General features: G+C 38.6%; 1 protein-coding gene across 2 annotated transcripts in view; it reads right to left on the bottom strand.

The window, feature by feature from the left end:
- Positions 1-18,935, bottom strand: part of LOC145991976 (uncharacterized) — a 95,873-nt gene extending 76,938 nt beyond the window's left edge. For both annotated transcript variants that reach the window (XM_083127969.1, XM_083127968.1), the window contains exons 1-2: positions 18,693-18,935; positions 5,392-5,553 (exon numbers count right to left, since the gene is read on the bottom strand). In XM_083127969.1, coding sequence (XP_082984095.1) covers positions 5,392-5,553; positions 18,693-18,854 — 324 coding nt within the window. In that variant the 5' untranslated portion in view covers positions 18,855-18,935. The remainder of the gene's footprint in view (positions 1-5,391; positions 5,554-18,692) is intronic.
- Between the last annotated feature and the right edge of the window lie 5,599 nt (positions 18,936-24,534).

Here is a 24,534-nt window from a genome sequence, read left to right as displayed (position 1 = left end):
ACAAAGTCTCTTGATGTTTTCTGTTACATTAAATTTTAAAGATGGTGGCTTACTCCATTTGTGAAAAAGAAAACTCCATACTGGATCTATGTTACCATTTTCATTATTTAATTTATTCCAGTGTTCTTCTGCAATGAACGAAGCTTCCCAGACATTCAACTCTGTGTTTCCCGTTAATCTTTTTAAAACCCTTCTCTTTTTAATCAAATGCTTCTCTTCGATGATATGAGTTGACAAACCTGTTCTTGGGTTTAGATTTATAATGTCCAAATCGTGTTCGTGCCATCTTATTGCCATTTTCCTTGCTGTTTGTCCCACATAATCTTTTGAACATGAACAACTTATATTATATATTCCTGTGGTTTCCACATCTGGTAGACAGTTTCTCATTTTGAATTCATTAAATGTACATTCCAAACTTCTTGGTGATTTAAAAACAATTTTGAAATTAAAACTTCTAAAAATTTTTGCAATTTTATGTGAGAATCCCTTGTGGAATGGAATGCACACAAATTTCTTTTCAACAGATTTTTCATCTTTGTCTGTATTTCTCTTTTCCTTTAGTTTTCTTGCAACTTGTTTTTTGATTTGGTTTATTCTGTTAGTGTGAAAACCATTTTCTTTTGCTATATTAAAGAGCCTTTCTTCTTCATTTTTGATATCCTCATCATTAGAACATAGTCTTTGTGCTCTCAGGAAAAAATTTAAAAATATGTTATCCATTGTTATACGCGAATGTTCTGATTTGGCATGGATATATTTTTCCCCCGCTAATTTTTTCCTATGGACTGATGTTTGAATTGTTGAGTCAGTTGTCTTAATTTGCAGATCAAGGAAAGAAATTACATTGTTATTCATGGGTTCGCAAGTGAATTTTATGCGACGATGTGATTCATTTAATAATTTAAATACGTCCATGATGGTGTTCTCATTTTTAGCGATAATTAGCACATCATCTACATATCTGATGTAGAGTTTGATATCCGCACCTATCGCATTAACAATTGGACATTCTATGTAATGAAGGAAAATGCTGGAGATGATTCCGGATACTGGGTTTCCCATTGATAGACCATTACTTTGCTGATATATTTTGCCATCAAATAGAAAGTAATTGTAATTTGCACATACAGTAAACCATCGAACCATTTCCCATGATTCTACTGGGTTAACCTTCATCTCAATAAGCCATCTGTGTAATGCATCTGTGGCACCTTCTATTGGGACACTAGGATATAAATTTTCAACATCAAAACTTGCAATACGATACTCATTATTCCAAATAATATTTTTTAGTTTCTGTTTCACTTCAAATGCATTTTTAACACTGAATGGTGTTTGTTGTTTAATTATAGCAAGTCTTTCAACTAAATATTTGGATAGTTTGTATGCAGGATGTGTGAAAGTTGCAATGATGGGTCGTATTGGAGTTCCCGGTTTGTGAGTTTTTGGTAGTCCAAAGGCAATCGGCAGGGTTGAATTCTTGACAATGAGTTTTTTCTTCATTTCTCTTGGTATCGTGATACTGCTTTCAATTACTTTCTTTACCTCATTTATTATTTTAGTTATAGGGTTTCGAGAGGTTTCTGTGAAATTGTTTACTTTGAAACATTCTTCCATTTTTTCTTTATAGTCCTTAATTCGGATAAGGACAGGTTTATTTTCCTTGTCCGATTTTATTAAGAAAATGTCGTTTTCTTTCAACCAGATCTTGAAACTATGAACTTTTTTCCCCAACCTTATATGCTCTTTCTCCCGTTCCGTGTATTTTGGACCTCTGTTATTTCTTCTGTTGTATTCAAAACTTAACCGTTCGTCAAGAGCATCATGTGTGAGACTTCGTAATTTTCTCTTTTCCTCCTCATCATCTAAGAAATTCAGTGCTTTCTCTATTGAAATCACAAAATCTTCCTTGTGTATAAGATTTAGGATAATACGAAAAAACATACCTATCGCTAGCAGCCATAGCGCACGATGCAAACACGTGTGAACAACAATGACTCCCCAAGCTCTGTGGAGGGAAACTGAAGGTCACTCTGCTGCAGTCGCTGAAGTAGTTGCCAACTCATCCACGAAAGTTATCGTTGTAAACAAATATCACAAAACCCATGAGAAAAAAATTATACTAAATTATTAAATTTTATGTCGACAAATGTCGGCAGTGGGCAGTAATGGGTTAACTTCACTCAGTGAGGATTAATGACAATCTCTCACAGTTTAAACAGACAGGACAGAGTTTGCGTTAATTTAATTGCAATACTAGTGTTGCAGTAAATTTGAGGCTGGGAGCATGCACTTGCCAATTTTTTATAACGTTCACCATGCAGATTTATGTTTCACGTTTTCGTGATAGTATTCAATATGTATTCAGTTTTGTTGGATCCTTATTGATATCTAAGAATAGTGCTATGTCATTGTAAACGTATATTAACTTGTGCGAAATCAGTAATATGTCAGGATGATGAAAGATAACCTTTCTAAGCACTGCTACATTAAAAAAAGGTGAAGTGAGCCAGAAGAGTAATAAAATTCCAGCAGCATATTTGCAGTCTAAAGCTCTTGTTTAAGCATGCGATTTCTGTTGGATGTTGCAGTCCGAAGACATCTAACAAAAATCAACTCCATAAGAGTGCCATGCATGCAATTTCTGTCGCATGTTGTAGTGAGATACCTTGTCAGGTGGCGATATTCGACAAAATCGTATGTATCAATGGAGCCTATTTGTTTCCATGTTCCTTCAGTTTGTCCAACAAAATGCCATACTACGACGTCCAACAACTATCGGACGGCACCACCCGCTTCCATCCCCTCTATCTGGTGACAGTTCTGTCTCCTTGCTACACCCATACGAACAAGAAAAAATGATAATTCAATGCATTTTCCACGTAATATTTAGAGGCTTAACACATTTTTCTGCCCCTTCAGAAATTTCTCTCTCTTTCCTCCTGCCATCACTGGTTTCTGGCGCCATGGTTGTGTTGTGCATAATAGGGGCCTAAAAGTTGAGGCCGAAACTTAGCAACAACATTTCCTGTTCCCATGCAGAGTTCCATAATGATATCTTTAAAAAATAAAATAAAAAAGGTCAATCAAGACAAAATTCCATGACATTTCCCTGACTTTGTTTGACACCTCAAATTCCCGGAATTTTCCAGGTTTTACAGGTCTGTTGCCACCCTGGTATATTATGTTATAGGCCGATACCGCAGTGACTTGTTTTTATTGCTGATGATAGAGAATAAGGGAGAGCAAGACATAAAGAGAACCAGCCAGATGAGTGTTATTTTAATAACTGTCCCTTTCCTCTCTCTTCTATCATCCCAAAGGACAAGAGAAAATCCACTGTTTTTTTTCTGTGTAACTGTAACACTTAAAAAGTCTTGCAACCTTTGTTTGCATCCTTTAGAAAGAAGTTCACATAAAAAATAAGATATACCAAATGTCACAAGATATTTTAAAGTGCTATGTGATAATAATTTGGGAGTTTGGGCATGAACCCAAATTACCCAATCCAGGGTATGGGTAAAAATAGTTAAAATGAAATCTTACAGAATGCAGTTATTTATGTTAATTCTTTTAGCAGATTCCCACCCACAAACGACCATGGTTGTTTTGAAATATGTGCTTGTATTTGCCCATGGCATCCATTTACCGTGCGTCCATTTCGATCTGCAGCCGAGAGATCGGGAGAAGCGTGGCGGGCGGCACTGACGGAGATGCCGACATTTGCGGCCTGAAATGCCCGCTTATTTTTATGGACATATGCAGACATTTATATAAATATTGCAAAACGAGCACTAACCTGTGTTATAAGAGTATGGTTTTAATTTTAGTAGCTGAGTGACTGTATGTGCCGATGATTTTGACACGCCCACCTCTTGTGAAACACGGCGTAGAGGTTTGTTTGGAGAACGTTCTAACGCTGCACCAATATCATCGAATTTTGCTTCGGTTAGAATCCGTCGTTTTTGCTTAGGTGTTTTAAAATTTAACGATACAGTTTCTCGTAATTTAAGGACAAGATGTCTAACCGTATCTCTGTGTGGAGTTGAAACGCATGGGAATTTCTGTACAAATTACCTACACACGTCTCAACATGAGTTTGTTTTCACGTAGGTACGTGTCATACATAAAAAAATCTTTGTTCTAACGTGAATCTTGCGGCTGGCATTCCAATCGTCTCACTGACACGTCACACATACACACTACAATAACACAAACAAGTAACTGCAAGTAACCAAGAATAACACTCTTGCGCACAGTACGAAATTAACACGCTCTTGGTTTACATTGCTCGCCACTATATTTACAACTCTGTCTTCATCTAGTCGCGAAGGAACAAAAAACTTGAGCTCGGATATTTCGGATTGCAAGGAAGCTCACGAACACTATTGACTTTTAACGGTTTCTTCTACAGCGTAATCTTGATACAGTGTTGCACATTCAAAACCTCCAAACGATCCCCATCGGCACAAAACTCTTTCAAGGATATAAACTTAAGCAGGACGTTACTGGTCAAAACTATGATTAAAATGTTTTATTATCTGTGGCTGTTAACATCGTTTCTAAAGCGTATTTTTTTGTGTATATAAGAGCAGAACTTGGATGAATTACAGAAGAACTTTTGCGTGTTATAACACAGGTTAGTGCTCGTTTTGCAATATTTATATAAATGTCTGCATATGTCTATAAAAATAAGCGGGCATTACAGGCCGCAAATGTCGGCATCTCCGTCAGCGCCGCCCGCCACGCTTCTCCCGATCGCTAGGCTGCAGATCGAAATGAACGCACGGTATTTATTTATTTACATTTTCTCCACCCACGTTGATTGTCAAACAAAAACGGGTGCACTATGTGACTTTGAGAGGAGGTCCGATGTGGTACCTGAGAGAATGTCCGGGGTGCCAAATTACAGACGGCTCCAGGAGGCCAAACACGTTCGGATCCTTGGAGGGCCAATGGTAGAGGACACCAACAAAAGGCCTGCACAAGACCCGGAAGAAACCCGTCTGCAAGGAGGCGTGCCTACAATAATATGCAACATACACGTCAAGCCCTGGTGTTCGACATTGCGCAAGCGAGCTTCACGTCACAGCTGTGCACAGGCCTCGATACCTGTCAGGTTTTTCTCTTTACCCGAGTACTAAGAAGTCACATGGGACTCGATGTAGTTCCTGCAGATAGACTCAAGCACTACTTTCAGTGTTGCCAACTACCATTATATTTCACTACGCATGGAAATATTTCAATTTCTGGTAGTCACAGGTGCCTTGGCGTAGCAAGCGGTGGGCGAAGTGGGCAAACTTAAGTCTTTCAAGGCAGCTCATTACAAGTGATAATTGACATAGTGTTATTCCTGCACATGTTAACATGCATCACAAGTGTGCTTACCTTGCAGTGTTGCTTGCTCTGGTTAAATTTTTCACCCACTGAGACATACTTTGCAAGAAGTGTCTCTGACTCGTGGCACATGTCTCGGAAGTCCTGGAAGTTCTCCAGTTTGTCTATGCATGTCTCACACACAAACTTTGGTAGGCTGTCATCTTCAGTGACCTGTTGGTTAAAATACAATCTGTAACTATGCCGTAAGAAAAATAACACCAAGTAATTATCTACAAAATAGAACAAGAAAAAATACTGGTTTCATACAGTGTTTGATATATTACACTTTTCTCTTTGCAACCGATATTAGTGTGGAATCCATAGTTTTCGGGATTGCTAAGATGAATAGTGACATTCCCAATGCCGTTCAACTCCAAGTTCATCACCTATCGGCATGGGGGTGAGTGGGGGTGAAAAATGACCTACATTAGTGTCGAATCCATAGTTTTCAGAGTCGCTAAGCTAATTGGTGACATTCAGGATGAAATAAAATTACTTAAATTTTACACTATAGTTAGAATTCATTATTTTCCTGTGTAATAGAACATTGGGATAAATAAATGCCTGGGCAATGCTGGGTAATCAGCTAATAGTACATATATTTAAAATATTTAGTTTAAGGTGCGGATTCCACATTTACCAATTCACATACTAAGACTCGAAATACCGTGCGTCCATTTCGATCTGCAGCCGAGAGATCGGGAGAAGTGTGGCGGGCGGCACTGACGGAGATGCCGACATTTGCGGCCTGAAATGCCCGCTTATTTTTATGGACATATGCAGACATTTATATAAATATTGCAAAACGAGCACTAACCTGTGTTATAAGAGTATGGTTTTAATTTTAGTAGCTCAGTGACTGTATGTGCCGATGATTTTGACACGCCCACCTCTTGTGAAACACGGCGTAGAGGTTTGTTTGGAGAACGTTCTAACGCTGCACCAATATCATCGAATTTTGCTTCGGTTAGAATCCGTCGTTTTTGCTTAGGTGTTTTAAAATTTAACGATACAGTTTCTCGTAATTTAAGGACAAGATGTCTAACCGTATCTCTGTGTGGAGTTGAAACGCATGGGAATTTCTGTACAAATTACCTACACACGTCTCGACATGAGTTTGTTTTCACGTAGGTACGTGTCATACATAAAAAAATCTTTGTTCTAACGTGAATCTTGCGGCTGGCATTCCAATCGTCTCACTGACACGTCACACATACACACTACAATAACACAAACAAGTAACTGCAAGTAACCAAGAATAACACTCTTGCGCACAGTACGAAATTAACACGCTCTTGGTTTACATTGCTCGCCACTATATTTACAACTCTGTCTTCATCTAGTCGCGAAGGAACAAAAAACTTGAGCTCGGATATTTCGGATTGCGAGGAAGCTCACGAAAACCATTCACTTTTATCGGTTTCGTCTGCAGTGTAATCCTGATACAGTGTTGCACATTCGAAACCTCCAAACGATTCCCATCGCCACAAAACTCTTTCAAGGATATAAACTTAAGCAGGACGTTACTGATCAAAACCATGATTAAAATGCTTTTTTATCTGTGGCTCTTAACATCGTTTCTATAGCGTATTTATTTGTGTATAAAAGAGCAGAACTTGGATGAATTACAGAAGAACTTTTGCATGTTATAACACAGGTTAGTGATCATTTTGCAATATTTATATAAATGTCTGCATATGTCTATAAAAATAAGCGGGCATTACAGGCCGCAAATGTCGGCTTCTCCGTCAGCGCCGCCTGCCACGCTTCTCCCGATCTCTCGGCTGCAAATCGAAATGGACGCACGGTACATCTGCAAACACAAGTCACAAATGTTACGGAATATACTATTCTACGAAAAATTGTAAAAGGATTTCAAACTCAAATTTACCTAATCTTGCAATAATTTCCGTCTGTGAGATAGATTGTTCTGCAAAGGACACTAACAAAGTAGAACAAATTGAGAGTATTTATAAATATGTATACATTCAATGGGATTTGGATTAAATAAAAGTTGTAATTTTTCACAACTATGGAGAAACATTCACCCACAATTTCCAAAGCCAACAATTCACGCATAATTCCCAGAATTCAAAGAATTCCCGGTGAGTAGCCGCACTCCCATCTGATCCTACTCTGAGGTGGCAGTTATGGGGGTGAAGTGTGGTCAGCACGACAAACCCCCAGTCATTGTTGTAGGTTTTCGTGACCGCGTTACACTACTCATTCATAGCTCCTCAATTTAATCATGATAGTGAGTGTTCACCAGTCTCATACAGACTGAAATCTCAGGAGAAAATCTGTTATGCTTCCCCAGGAGACTCGAACCTGCATGCATCCCGTAGCCAAAGCCCACTCAGCCACAGTGCGGTACAAATTATTAAATTAACTAAAATGCTATGTTCTAAAATATTTGACCTACAGTTTGATTCTACTCTTCCTGGATGGCGTAACAGTTGATCAGTTTCCATGGTTGTGCATTGCAATACTATAGTAATGGTTGAAAGCTGTGGTGGATTAATCAACCTTCATGGCAGAGGGGTTAGCATATTTTCTTGCAACCAAACTTGTTCGAATCCTGATTCGGACATGGATGTTTGTGTTTGTCCTAATGAGAATACAGAGAAAATAAAGAAAATTGATGTCTGTGAAAATTGAGAAAATACAGAGAAAATGGTGAATACTACTGCTTAGGGGTAATACTTTTAGGCCTATTAAAAATTTTAAAAAAAGTCTGCTGCCATGCAGGACACCCGGGTTCGATTCTCGGAGTGAGTGATCTAAAGTGGGAATTTTTCCTGTCTTGTCCCTGTATAAAGCAGCACTGGGACTCACCCAGCCTCAAATCAATGGGTCCTGGGGGGTAAAGGCAGCCAGAGCGTGGTTGTGATCACATCACCTCCAAAATGGCCGAGATCGATAATATGTAGGGCCCAGGAGTGGCACCAGCGAGGTGCAAAGCAAAACCAACTTTCAATAGAAAATACTGTTTACTCTTCACAACAGGAAAGTTTGGAATAACCAAAAATATTTTCTTGCAACCAAACTTGTTCAAACAAGGGTCAAGGCCAGTCCCTGTGGCAGACTGGTTAGCAAATCATGCTACAACGCCCAGGTTCAAATCTTGGCCTGGGCATAGATTTTTGAGTATCCATTCACCAATTTCATCACATCATCACTCATCCCAATCTTCCCAAATTAGTTAAAAGTTGCAGACGAGTTAAATAAAATAAAGAAAATCAATCTCAATGCTCTTTAGTAATGGAGCACATGTCCTTGTAGTTACCAAAGAATTTGTTCAAAATTACCAACTTTCATAAATGGTATGATGTTTATTATTTATATGTACCAACTAACTTAAACAAACGTGTTTTGTTAATTCAACCAAATCCGTTTTTCCTGTGTTGCAGTGTCATCTGGTTATGACTTATGAAAACCATGTCATCATGGGCATATAATATTAAGTATTGAAGAGAGACCATTATTATTGTATACTACAGGCAAGCCGTTGATACTAATCTGAAAGGGGAGCCACATTTATTTCTTTGTGCAAGCAAGCAAAAATGAATCCAGTCATTGGTATATTTTCATAGAATTTGATGTAGTGGCTAAAGCATACATGCTTGTTTGATTTTTCCTTTATTTTTCAACTTTGCACCCCCTAAATTTCATTCCGCACCCCCTCAGCACCCCTAGATGATTAATCTTGGCACTGATGCTGGTGGGGTCCTACCCCTATCCATATCCCCTCAATGTGCCTTCATGGCACGATGCTACTTGTACCTCTATCTACTATACAACACACAATAGCTGCACACACACTTTTAAATCTGCTTCAAATGCAGTTTGTTCACAGTATATCAGTATAGTATGTCTTCCCATTATTTTTCTAGATGTTTCAAGCTTAAATATCCCCTCCGTGTATTAACCATGCAAAAATTATAAGGCTGACATATTTAATTGTCTTGCCTGATTTCATCCAAATGGAATACCGTATCTATCCTCCGAAATATCTGGTTGCTATGAAAATATCAGTTGCCATGGTCAAAACATCAGTGACCCCAATTTGGCCCCCAACATATACATGCACTATATTTTTTAAAAAAATATTGTCAAGCTATACCTTAAGAAATGCCCTAAAATATTTTAGTCTCTTTTCTTAATGTCCAAAAATGTACTTTAGGCAGATATTTGAAAGTGGCATCAGAATTTGGAGCTACCTCTGAATATGAAAAATCATTTTTTCATCCACCATCTTGAAATGCTTTCAACAAATGCAAATGCAAAATAAAATCATTCCCTGGGTGCACCTAGTTAAGACATGAATTTCAGCTTAAGAACTCTAAATTTGCTACAGATATCATAGTCTCAAAATTTGTGACTTTCCCCCACCCTTCCTAAACCACACACGCTATATTACAGTTTTTATTAAAAACTTCAAGCTCAAGTAATGTCCTAACGTAGCAGAGACTTGGTTTTCTTAATCGACAAAAATTTAACCTCAAATATTTGTATAACTTAAAGCTCTCGCAAAACATGTTAAATCAGTCTGTCGTCCCCCATCTTTAAACATGGTGACAAACTTTTCTCAAATACAATATGACTCCAATCCATTAAGTTATCTTGTAACTCTTAAAAATTGCAACTCAAAAGATTTACATTTATGGCAAAATGTATCTTTGCAATTTCACCACCAATCCTCTCCTAAACTATGAACTTGTTGTTTCAGTCTGAAAGTTCCCTAAGAAAAGGGTACAGGCCAAGTGACAAGTGACACTTGCTTCGGTTAAAAAGGTTGCATTTACTTCTAAGGGTTGGTTTCCAAGAGCCACGTGTCGCTTCCATCTCAAAGTTCTGTTAAACAGGATATATACACACATTCACGTAATACATATACTTCTGCATGTGTGTTGTGAACAGTAAAGATTTTTAATTGTCCCGAAACATCGAATATTTTGATACTAACATTTGTTTTATATTTTATGACATCAACATTTAAATTGACACACAAACACGCAAAACCCTGTTTTAAGTCAATTTCATGGTCAGATGTATGAAAAACTTACATCGGGAGATGCGGCGATGAAAAAGCTAAATAATAAAAATATTGCTTTTTAAATATTTTAGAGAAGAAGTAAAAAAAAAAAAAAAAAAACAGAATATTCACATATTTCAGCAAAATTAGTCGAGCGACATCACAAAACAGCTAGAAATACCCCAGAGATTCGCTATGTTTAGCGCATCGAAAGGACAACCCAGTTCTACCCCCCCTGTGAGTGTGCCCAACCAGCCCGCTACATTTTCGGTTGAGTGCAATGGTGTCAGGAGGGCCAGGTCATCGCAGCAGGTCTGCGAATTCAAGGTCCTTCGGCCGCTTTTCCCCACGCTCTTGAAAGTCTGGCCATAAGAGACCTTTTTTTTTTCCAGATCCTTGTTTACAAACACGGCAGGTTTTTTGGGATGTCATCAAGATGATACTTCTCAGAATTTCCAGCACTGTAAAGGATGCAACGCTCTTGTTTTTAAGAGAAAGACACATATTGAAGAGCATTGGAACGCAACTTACACAGAATATATGAAAGTAAAGGTGCATAGAAAAAAAAAATCCCCATGGTTAGTGCTAGAAAGAACTGAAAAAATAAAAGCTGTTCTGGATCCATTGTATTTCCCTCATAGTATTTCTCCTTTTAATATTTTTGGATCCTGCAGTTCAAAAATCGATTTCAGAAAAAAATGTTCTTGCTTTACAAAACATGAATACTTCCTGTTGTTTTGTGTTTACTATGCTTACAAATGACAAGAATGATAAAGATTTTTGTTCTCGAGGTGACAGACATACTTATTCAGACAGAACCTTTTTCCTAACAATCTTACTTCCACACCAGGGATGGCCAAAAATATGAGGATTCCAGAAAATTTAAAATCTCTATTCGGAAATTTTACTACCCAGATTTCAGAGGCAATCCGAATTTCGGAGAGAGAGATTTAACAGTTTTTCGGGTATAATTTATTAAGAAAGTTTTGTCTTCCTTATTTTACAATCATATAATCCATAGAAAAAAAAAAGATTCAGCCAGTGGCGGCTGGCCAAGTGCAACAAGTGCAGATGTTTTCACCTAATTTTCAAATTAATATTGACATTTTTCATTTGCTTGTTAAATTAAACTATTTCCCAGCAGAACGCACACGATAATACTCTAATAATACGCCGCTCAGCGCGCACGTGAAGAGTTCGTCGTAGCATAAACAAACCAAGAGCAGACGGTGCCAGGTTGCGGAGAACTTTAGCCGGTTGTCATGGCAACGCTGACGTCACCTAGCATTGGAATTGAACGGGTGTCGCCATCTAGGTGCAGCAGTTCTCTCATCGACAGAAAACATTGCATCCAGTGGTTGTGGCAAAATCGTTACGTTCTCGCGAGATCTTGTTCCGCGTGTGTGTTTCGCGTTTCCTATCGTCTGTTGTGTTCATGTGTTGAGCTGTGGTTTGTACAATGAACCCACTAAATGACTTAGTGTGTAATTTGTTGCAGACACCATTTTCCAGATGGACGGATGAAGACAAAAAAGAAGTTTTAAATTGTGGGGGCCCACTGATACTTACTATTTGTTTTTCATTGCCTATAAATGTACTTCTTCACCTGTTATTTTAGGCACGAGCCGCTACTGGATTCAGCCATCTCTACTTCACATATCATGTACGAACACTGTTATCATCATTATCAATATAGTAATCCCTCCCCCCCTCCGCCCAGGTTGAAAGATTGACTCTGATGTTTGGCAAGTCTTCTGATGACGACGTAAAAATGTCATGCTTCGCCACTGCATACCGGGGGGCGGCTCACAGGCCACACTTTGTTTTATCACTAAATTCCAAGAAACCACTTTATAATTGAATCACTGCTTTCTTTACTGATTATATATGTGCAGTTATTTATTAATTATAATAATTACAATAATTACTATCATTAATAAAAAATAATAACCAATTATTTCATGAGTGTTTCACATATTTTATCATTCACTAAAACTCACAAAATCCACAATAATTTTTATTAATGTTTTTTTTAGTTTGCAGAAGTGCAGTTGTTAATTAAATATGATAATTACAATAATTACCATCATAACCAACCAATTGTACACTGTCACTGACATGAATGTCTCGAATGAGACACTCAAAGATGGCACCTGATTTACTCACCAAGTGCATTTTGCCTCCTAATTACATTACATTTATGTTTTTATACACAAAAGTAATAAAGAAATATTGGGAACATCCTAGGAAATGAATGTAATTTATTTTGAAACAGTTGTAAAATATAACTAATAGAGGTTTTTGGGCCTGCAAGGCCCTCCCCGGTAAGCTAGGGTTAAAATTGTATCTGAACCACTATACAATGTGTGTCCACTGGGATTGGCCAATATCTGTCTCTTGACTGCTATATCATGTAAATTTATTTTAGCTAGTTGTAAAAATATGTCACTACAAACCTGTAAACTCATAACAGTAACTTCAAGTGAAATAGATTAGCTGTAATTGGTAAAAAGCCACAATTTCCGGTTTCTTTCCAAAAAAGGATTTTTTTATCGAAAGAAAACCATCCCTTCAAAAAAAGACAGCTTTTTTGCAACTCTAGTCACAAGTGAAGTGACATACAGAAGTGACTGATATCTAAAGTGCTACCACATTTCAAAATTGGTTGCATGCCATTTTAGAAAAAAAATATTTTTAGTACATAAGGTTATACATGTTTCTAGATATCAAAACCAATGTTGAAAACAATTTCCTGCTCTTTGTTCTCCTGGGGCGGCCATTTTCCCAACATAACTGGAAGAAGAAATTAGAAATATATTCTCTTACTTCAATGCACTGGCACGGCCAGGATTTTTAGAAGGGGAGGGGGGGACAGCCAAATATTTTCTTCAAAACATTTTTTTTTAAAATTAGGTTACATACAATAGACATATATTTTAAAAAAATACTGTTTGGGGGAGATTGTTTAAAGGATAGTAAACACTCCTTTTTTGGACTTTGAAGTCTATGCTCTTTCAGCCCCAAAAGTCATCCCCTGGCTGCACCAGGCCAAGATTCAATGTAAGAGCCGAGCATTATGCTTCTAATACTGAGTTATATACTCAAGCAAACTTATAATTTCAGATATGGGGGTTGAACCGGACCTCTAGATAGTCAATGGGGACCTAACATCATAAGGTCAATTGCAATCTGCTACGAAGAAATGGCAGCGGACTCTAGTCTTGAGAGATAGATAATAAAGTGGTGATGGGACTCTAATTAACTGAAAATGTGCCACTCAATGAAATGCAGATTGGATGGACTGGACCCCTCCCCCCCCCCAAAGGGTTGTTGCCACACGTGCACTGTGTTTAATTTTGGTATTAGTGGACCTCAGTATTACTATTCACAATTTTAACAATGCCATATATTTTCCATAGACCACCGATATTTCTTAAAAACTTTTTCATGAGACAAGAACCATTATGTTAATAGATCATTAGTGCTTGAAGAAAGTGTGAAAAGGGGTGGGGGTGTAAGGGACGCATGGGGATGCTATCCCTCCAGCTAAGAAAATCATAAAGCATCCCTGCAGCTACATAGGATAATTTGCATAAGCATCCTCCTCCACCTACTGCATTGTCTTCATGTTGATCCTCCCTTCTCTCTCTTAACTCAAACAAGCAAATTCGCAGCTAGGAATTTTCAGCACTGAATATGCTGTATACCCTGTGAGGCGTAAAAGGAGCTACTGGACCTAAGGGCAAAGGGATTAATGCCTCTGGGCTCCCACCTCTGGAGTGTTTGGGCCCCCTTTGAAGTAAAACGTAACAGGTGTGGACAATGTGGGAATTTTATCCCAGATCAAATTTCAATTTCATATTGAAGCTTGGGGCCCCCTTGAAAATAATTGGTGGGAAGTTACATTTTAAATATCACGTGTAAAACTAATATTACTGTTAAAAAAGAAAAAGGTCATTATTAAATTTGGCTCAGTCCTGAAAATCTTCCTCCCTTAATTTCTATCAATTTCAAATCTTTTCGTCCAAAATGAAGTTTCGTCTAAGAAAGGGTGTTTCTAACTAGCGCAGAAGGAAATTTTTAGAGATCTACGTGCTACGAAACTTACATTCTTGTAATACTAAAATTCCTTACCTAAGTAAAGTCATTACGGTTTTTCAGGGCTTCCATCATGGATTCATGTCACAGGTGCAGGTCTACACATTTTCTTTTTCTTCTTTTGAATGACTTGTGGATTGTGATTTTTTCTTTTTTTTTGAGTGAATTGTCGAAAAATAGTGTTGGGCAGGTTCTAAGAAAAAGGCAGGTAGCCAGGGCATAGCGGAGGTGGGGCAGTGGTAGTGGGCGGTAAATCAATTACCCCCGGAGCCTGGAATCTGTGGGCAATTTTTATGGTTTTGGCATGAAAAAGCGACTGTTACATATCCATCGGTACGGGTGCGTTTGGCTGCTACGAAACTGACATGGCCACAAGCAGACTTCCACCTCACAGCTGTATCTACAAACGGCTGTACACTCGTAAATATTTGTTTCCGTGCTCCAGAAGTTTGTTTTTAACAATTTGCAACACACAATCTTCCTAAAAAAAAAAAATCACTACCGAAATAGAGGGTGGAGATTTCAGGATGGACACTTATTAAATTTGTTTGTTAGGTATTGTGTGAGAATAAAGTATTGACAGGTTCAGCAACGGAATCCTTATACTGGATTCATAACTGTACTACATTACTCTATGTTTACAACAAACTGCGTAGCTATAAAGGTATGAGATGGGAGAATTTTCCTATCAATTACCATCTATGAGCAAGTAAGATAATTCTGCACTTTGGAAGAGATCCATATGTCAAGTTGACTGGGCCTCTCTGGCCGAGACAATACGCCACTATTTATTACCACAGACATCGTCATATGATATGTTTGTTTCCTAAATACATTTTTTTAAAAAATAAGCGACAATATATGTTGAATTTCTGGGATTATAAAAAATTTCAAGAGCACAGAGGGAGAACATAGTGGGGGCCCCTCGCATTGCGGGAGTGGGGACTATGCCACTGATCTTTAGTCAAACTAAAAATAAATGTCTGATGAAGGGAGCGTGTGTTCTCCTGAAACGTCAATGAAAAACTTGTGTTTTATGCTTGTAATATCAGCAACAGTTTCATAGATCGGAGACACATTAAAATTGCATATTTTGTGTTTCACATGGTTCGTACTTATCAATTGTGTATTGCGGAACATAGTTCAAGGTGCCATTATGCTTTTTACACGATAACAAACGCAATTTTTCACATTCTGTGCTTTTTTTTTATTCCTTTCTTTGCTTCTGGAACACACAATATGGCGGGCACATCTTGATTCATGTTGTAAGGATGCAGTGTTTCAACGTTCTTCACCGAAAAATACCTACTATCGTGTTCGTCACCTGTGGAAATTATACATTATGCACGGGTAGCTGACGGATAGACCAACGAACCATACACGGAATATCCCCACAAACCATTCATGGATAGCCCCACGAACCATTCACAGATAGCCCCACGAACCATTATTCACGGTAGCTGACCGATAGCCCCACGAACCATTCACTGATAGCCCCACGAACCATTCACGGATAGCCCCACAAACCATTTTTGATAAGGTTAGGTTACATTAGGCAAGCATAGTAAAAAAGGGGGGGTTGAAACACTAACAGGGGCTTACGTCATCAAATGTACGCAGCATCCGGTTGTCATAGGGCAAGCACATGAAAGCAATGCCAATTGGGTAAAAATTTACTATAGTTCAAACACCTATAAGTTCTTAGTTTCGTCAATTTTTGACATTCGTACTTACCTATCTGCTTCGCGGAACATTCAATAACATGTATTGACATCTTTTGATCCAAGTAATTGCAATGTTTCACATTACGAGTACTTCTTTCTCATAGCCTTTTCGCTTGCCTCAGACACAATATGGCGCATACACCTTCCTACATAATCATGCCTCGGTGATTGTCTTTTGTCCATTTTCATTCGTTATGCAGTGTTTCAACCTTCAGAACCCATGAACAAAGCTCATCTGATGTAATTTTTTTAAAAAACTTTTTCACATTTTTTTACGAAGGAAATTGTAATGTTTCGTGGCGCTATCCATGAATGGTTTTTGGGTAAGACTCTACTTTACATCCTTTTCCTAAGGAATATGTGTCATATATATCGTTGGAAAGGTTATTGTATAAGGAATTCAACAACATTAATCCCAAGGCGAGGAAAAATTACCCGGAGGAGGAAATCGATAACAACAGATGTTGTCCGGATATACATAGTTGAACGTACTGAGGAAATTTTATGATGATGAAGCACATATTTAGGGGTAAAATGAGTGCTAATGGAACCTAACCTAACCTCATAGGCATACCTCTTCCCCGTGAATGGTTTGTGGGGCTATAGTGAACAGAAAGTGTAAAAAGAAAAAGGTACTTACACCGAAAGATGCTGGCTGTCTGCAAGCACGGTTTTGAACGATGATTTAAATTATCTATGCCCGAAAGTAATTTCCAAGCGCTTCCTGTTCCAGAAACCATCCATTCAGATGTAAGCCATTGTGATCTGTGATCATACACATGCACCGCGAACGCAAAGAAGCAATCACAACACAGAACACACAAGCAAAGCACACCAAAAGGCAATAAGGACGTAAAATAGAGTCTAGCCGTTTTTGGGGCTTTCCATCCCGGAATTGGTGGGAAATTTAATGTAAAAAATTATTTCAGTTTGAAATTTTTCAGTCCAAATTTCCCAGAGATTCCGGGCACCGCCCCTGGGGTAATTGACCTACCGCCCCCTACCGCTACTGCGGTCCCGCCTCCGCTCCGGCTACCTGGCTTTCTCTATAGTCCCTGTGAAAGGCATGTTAGTAATTGGCCGGAGTCACGTGACCCCAAATGAGCCCCAAACTTTTAAATTTGAATAAATCCGTTTCCAGGATACGGAAAACTTACCTGAATTTCAGCACGCATCCACATCACATCATATTAGGCATATACACACAGCCCATTCCTTCTAACGAGTAACTTACATTCACTGCCACATTTTCGACATTCCTTTCCTTTCTTCACGATCACGTGTTCAACAAAATTAGAAAATACAATGGATCTTCCACACCCAGTACAAATTTCACCACGCATCCACAACACGTCATGTTTCCAACTTTTGTTACAAACACAGACAGTTCGAAACACTGGATACCAATGAACATTAACAAAACACAATCACGACGCATCATGATGTACAAAGGTGTATGCGCCAAAGGCTATTGTCCGTCGGAGCATGAATTTTCAACGAAGAACATGAATTTCCGTTATGATACATTCTCACATCACACAAAACACCTTCCCGATGTTAGACAATGCTACAGGAACTTATTATGGTAAGTACTTTCGGTACTACTTTACTATACCGGAGACACCTATCAATGATTTATTTCGCAATTTTTTACATTGATAACGTACTATTCTGTGTTGCAGAACATTTCTTTAGGTGAAATAATGGATTTCTAACGAAAATAATGTCTATTTCTTACATACGATAGCCCCACGAACCATCACGGGGACGAGGTATGCCTACTAGGTTAGGTTCCATTAGCACTCCTTTCGTTCAATTTAGCATATACGGACATCGGAATTACAAATTCCACGGCATCTTCCACACCCGGTAACAACTTCACGACGCATCCTCGACACATCATTTTGTAGCAGCAGCAATAGCGCGTATTGTGCTCTCGTGCAGAAAGTAAATGGCGGCAGTAGCAATAGCGCGTTGGAAATAGATTTTCGTAGAAAACCACATGCATTCGCATTAAAATGGATCAAAACTACATTCCCGAACATCAACAACGCTACAGAAAATGATTTGCGTAAGTACTTTCTCCTGTAAATTTGAAGAAATCCGTCTCCGGTATAGTAAAGTGTTACCATTTTCTGTCATCGTAGAATCTGCTGGAGGGGAAAATCATGTGTTTTTCACGATATTACTACAACCACTATGTTTGCCGAACCTAACCTAACCTTGCCGTGAATGGTTCGTGGAGCTATTTATAAATGGTTTTGGGGGTTATCGTGAATGGTTCGTGGAGCTATTCTTGACATTATTTTCGTCACAAAACGTCAGAAAAGCATTATTTCACCTTAAAGAATGTTTCGCAATGCACAATAGGTAAGTACAAATGTAAAGTGATGAAATAAACGAGTGAGAGGTGTTGTAATTACATACAAAAAATTAATGACAATATTACTTACAATGAGCGAGAGACAGGTTAACATCTTTCCTGGAATATTTCTTTGCAATCCCTCTTCATTATACATGTCAATCTTCAGAATTGTATTTTTCAAACACAGCCTGCATAAACTTTGATAATCTTCCCCAATCTCTTGAAATTGTCTTGAAAATGTTGGACTCATTTTTTTTTACAAGAGCGCAGACCTACATTTCAAAGGTGATTTTTAACATTACATTACTGTTACACACGTTTTCATAATTCATTCTCCTTCTGGTCTAACTTATTGCACAACACTTGAGCAACCTTGTGTTCTGACGTCACGAGAGAATGCTTTCTAATTTTAGGCTAAATGAGCAAGTTCTAGCTAGGTTTAGTTATATTAGCAGAAATAATAATCTTACAGTGTATTTATGCTAACAGAACCAAATGTAACAGACCCAACCTAAACTCGTAGGCATTCCCATACACAATGGTATTCATCTAACGTCACAACACAAGTTTGCATAAGTGAAGTGAAACAAGGTAGACTAAAAAAAACCACAGGACAGGTCTCTTATCGCACAAGTCTGTAGTAACCTCGCCAAATGACCAGCGTTGCCAACCTCCCTATAAGAAAAATCGCAAGTTCTTAAATCCACCAATCAATCTCTCCCCCCCCCCCACACACACATATATACATACAGGTTCGTACCCAGGGTGGGGGCCACGGGGACCATGTCCCCCTCGAGCTATGAAATATTTAAATGTGAACCTACAAAAGACTACAAAAATAACATCGACGATTTTTAAAATTTGTAAAAAATTTGATTTTGTCCTTGAACAAATGAATGTGTTTGTTCAGAGAGTATTTGCTAGTGAAGAGATGGAAGCCCTGCTCATACGGGGCGCGAGAATTTTTTTTTTTTTACAAATAGCTATGCCACATGGTGGATGCACGCGCATGGCTCTCAGCCATACGTCAGGGCTCTGACGTCAACATAGTGACCACAGCCAGGAGAGGGGGTGCTATTTAGAGGGTGACAAGTGGAGTTTCCGGGTTTGTTCTTTTCTGTAGACCATTGAACTGAGTGTTTCTTTTTTTGTTGTCTTCGTTTCACTTCTAGTGAGAAGAATCTAAGTGCATTGCGAAAGAAAATATACCTAACTGTGCTATTTACGGCTGTAGCAATCATTACAAAAAGACGAAAGGAACGATATCAAGTATTTTCGGTTTCCTGTTAAAGAATAATAATTTTCTTACGAATGGGTATTGACTTGCAGGCGAAAGGACAAAATAAACAATTTTATATGTCTCTTTATATATATATATATATATATATATATATATATATATATATACACACACACACACACACACATCAGCGGCGTATACTCTACGTAACCGCAGATGACCCGGCTGTATTTCTCTTTTTTAAAAAATATATATACAGGGTGACTGGTAATTAGATGTATTCCCTGAAAGGGGTTAAAGTAGAGACAATTTGCAATAAATTTGACCATATGATACCCCGTCCGAAAATTAGTAGTTTTCGAGATAATCGAATTTCAATTGTTTTTTTAAAAAAATGACAATTTTCCACATAAAAAGATGAATGGAGAAAAAACTGCTCATTGTATGGAACTTGTTTCAGCGTTTTCTGATAGCTAACAAATAAGTGATTTGTTGAAAAAAAAAGTTTTTCCCAAATAACAATCACATGTAAGTAACGGGTGGGTCTAAACTTACAAGTGATGATAAAAAAATGCACTCTTAGTTTATTTGGCAACGTATTAATAACAAAAATGGTATGACACGAAGCGTACAAATTACTTAAATTACTTCCTTGTGTTATCTGCTATCCAACAAGGTACAAATGTTGCTAACATTCACATTTGTGTACAAGAAATAATACTTCATTCATCTTCAGTTGAATGGAATCAATGAACAATACAATTAAAGAACATTACACGTCTTGCTCAAAGTGGGCACCTCCGTTACGAATGCAGGCACGCAAGTTTCTACGGACATTAGGTCTCTTAACTCGTGATGTGATGGTGTCCTTGATGTGTTGACCAGCTGTTAAGATCCTCTCCCTGAGCTCTTCTTGCGAGTTTACCGGTGTCTTGTCATGTGGCTCTAAATGTAAAAGTCGCAAGGCGTCAAATCTATCGGGGGATAGAGCTGGGCAGCCATCATGCTGGTAAATCATGTCACGTCTTGTAGCTAGAGGCACATCCTCCAATAACATTGCCATCCCATTGCTCAAAAAATGTTCATAAGTGATGTCATTTAAGATTTGGGGCAGGAAAAATGGCTCGATCTAATGATTGTTGATGACGCCCATCCATACTTCTGCCTGTGCGTGCGACAGTGGCTGGATGTAGTGATGGGTCGTTCCGGAACGAATCGTTCCAAAGGAACGAAACCAGCAAGTGAACGAATCGTTCCGATTCCGGAAGTCAGCTGGAATCGAATCCGGTTTTGTTTTTAGCTACTGCGCCTGCGTCGTTGTCAACACATGCGAGAAACTTCTACAAGCGGCTTCTCTTGTCCTTTTGTTCCCTTACTTTCCCGCCATCTGCCTCAGCATTGAAAAGGCACTCCGAGGAGAGGGAAGAGGGGGGGGGGTAGGAGGAAAGTTGTATTTTGCCCGTTCCGAGTGGTCTGGGCTAAACAGCAGGGACATTGTGAATTCTGCAAAATTCTTCCCTGGCTCGGAGAATAATTTCCCTCCCGTGTAGCAAAAAATTTCCCTTTCGACTTGAAAATTCCTGGTCTTCCACAACCAAGAAATACAACAATAAAATAGAAAATAAATTATCCATACTTTCACGATTTATCCAGAACTTCTAATCTAGGAGGGTGTAAATGATATAAAGGCAAATTTAACACCAAATCAGACTGATTGATTGATTTGCTTTATTTTACTTCGCTTTTTGTGCCACTTTTGGCTAATTTGCGAAGATGGAGATGAGTGATGAATGGACACTCACAAACATCCATGGATTCGAACCCGGAACCACCTAGTGTTAGCGCGAAGTGCAAACCCTCCACCACGGGAGTCGGCTACCAAATAAGATGATTGTGAATAAATTTAAAGGGGGTCTGTTGCGAAAAAAATATAGCAGTGATATGTAGAGGTGGATAAATCATTGAGTATGTACTTAATTTATTTTCTTCATGTTGGACAAAATCTGTTTTATTTGAGTCGTTATTGTTAATTAATATTTTTACTTGAATGTTGATTGTTGATTGATTGATTTAGTTTATTTTACTTTGCGTTTTGTGCCTCCTGGCTAATTTGCGAAGATGGGGATGAGTGATGAAATTGATGAATGGACATTCACAAACAACCAAGTCCGAGCGGGATTCGAACCCGGGACCCTTGGCGTCGCAGCGCGATGTGCTAACCACTCAGCCACAGGCTCCGGCTTTACTTGAATGTTGTTACACTTTTTAACTCAATCACGATTAACTGCGATCAACTGAGTTCGAACTGAAAGAAAATACATTTCAGGTGTTTATAAAAGATAAGTATTATTTAATGCAAGACATCTAATTCCACCGTTTCTTGCACATTTTAGACGTTTCACCCTTTTCCCTTCCTTGGCTCCAAAATTTCCCGTTTTTAGGAAAGTTTCCTGCTGGGTTCATCGCGGTTAAACTCCTCTCCCTCCTTCACCCGCTATTGAGGTCAGAAGGAACCAACCAAGAAGCCAAATATAATGGAGGGCGTTACTACAGTTTTTAACTCGCTCCAAGGTCCCCAATAGGCGGACTGTACGTTTGAAGGACTAGTCAGTGAGCCTTGGTACGAGTTTTTGGAATCGGAACGAGAATTTGGAGTCGGAACGAATCGTTCCGAGGTTTCGTTCCGACCAAACAGCCTGGAGAGAGGCAAGGGTGCGGGTGTGTTTGAGATACACCTGCACTTCGTAAAATCAAATGTTCGCTGAAATCTGAATCATAAGAACATCGAATTCTAAAAAGAAAGGGACGTAACTATGTATTTGAAGTTAATAAAAATATATTTACATTGAGAGAAGAGCGCAGTAATCATTTGGCATCCATGACAATTTAATTTATTAATTACATTCGACGGTTCATTTTCCTCCTCCTTTCCCTCCCATTACACAACCTTTATCAAGAATATATACAAGGTAAAAAGAAAATATCAGTTATGAACCATTCCTGTTGTCGGCATAAAAGAAATTTATATTTCTAAAAACCCGGTATTGATATATTTACGTCGAATCAATTACGCGCAATCGGCCTTTTTGAGAGATTTTGTTTTACCACATGGAATATTTTTCTTAGCTTTATTTCCATCGCTTTTAGTGTGATTACAATTTGTTATAGCTAATATCAGTAATAAATGGGGAAAAATGCATGATGATAATTTTCTCCTTTCAAAGTAAACTGTACTTGTAATTTCACATTGTTTAGCAGTGCACCCGCGAAGTGTAAAACGCTGCAAAATAACATTGAATGGGCCCACCCTTTAGCCGCGTGTAATTAACACACACACACATATTACCAGGTCCACAAAACTCCATCCTACATTATTTTCAATTTCCCCCACCTCCTCTCCTGGCAAGGAGGAACGAAACATGAGCCTCGTTCCTCGGAACGAGAGGAAATGATTCCAGGAATCATGATTCCGAAAAGGAACGAGTGAACGAAATCATGGTGGAACTGGAACGAGACAGCCGGAGTCGGACCGACTTGCAGTGGAACGAAAGGAACGAAGGAACGAGTTGGAGGAATCGATTCCTTTAGGTGAGCGGAACGAAAGGAATCGAATCCGCAAAAGGAACGACTTTTCCCATCACTAGCTGGATGAAAATTGCCCAAAGAAATGGATTGGCCGAGGCTGCCCGATTCCCTGGCCGGCTAGATTCCCCGATCGATTTTACACCTTGCGACTTTTACATTTGGAGCCATATGAAAGACTTAATTTACAAGACACCGGTAAACTCGCAAGAGCAGCTCAGGAAGAGGATCTTAACAGCTGGTCAACACATCAAGGACACCACCACATCACGAGTTACGAGACCAAATGTCCGTAAAAACCTGCGTGCCTGCATTCGTAACGGAGGTGCCCACTTTGAGCAAGACGTGTAATGTTCTTTAATTGTATTGTTCATTGATTCCATTCACATGAAGATCAACAAAGTATTATTTCTTGTACACAAATGTGAATGTTAGCAACATTTGTACCTTGTTGGATAGCAGATGTCACAAGGAAGTAATTTAAGTAATTTGTACGCTTCGTGTCATACCATTTTTGTTATTAATACGTTGCCAAGTAAACTAAGAGTGCATTTTTTTATCATCACTTGTAAATTTAGACCCACCCGTTACTTACATGTGATTGTTATTTGGGAAAAACTTTTTTTTTTCAACAAATCACTTATTTGTTAGCTATCAGAAAACGCTGAAACAAGTTCCATACAATGAGCAGTTTTTTCTCCATTCATCTTTTTATGTGGAAAATTGTCATTTTTTTAAAAAAAACAATTGAAATTCGATTATCTCGAAAACTACTAATTTTCGGACGGGGTATCATATGGTCAAATTTATTGCAAATTGCCTCTACTTTGACCCCTTTCAGGGAATACATCTAATTACCAGTCACCCTGTGTATATATATATATATATATATATATATATACACATACACACACACATTTCTTTGCAATATTCTTCCAAACCCATTTCGATCCATACATTTCCTTGCTTCCAGCGCGCGAATACTTCCAATCGTTTGCCGCCGAATGTCGGGAACCTTTCTCCAGCCGGTGGAATGACTTCAGGAAATCTCACCCTGACGTCATTCCTCCCGCTTTCCTTACAACCCTTGGTGAGGAGGGAGGAGAAA

Source organism: Lepisma saccharinum, chromosome 9, assembly GCF_977018435.1.
Source record: "Lepisma saccharinum chromosome 9, izLepSacc3.1, whole genome shotgun sequence".
In the NCBI taxonomy this organism is placed as follows: Eukaryota; Metazoa; Arthropoda; class Insecta; order Zygentoma; family Lepismatidae; genus Lepisma; species Lepisma saccharinum.
The sequence above is the reverse complement of the archived record's forward strand: the minus strand, read 5'-3'. Positions and strand labels throughout refer to the sequence as shown.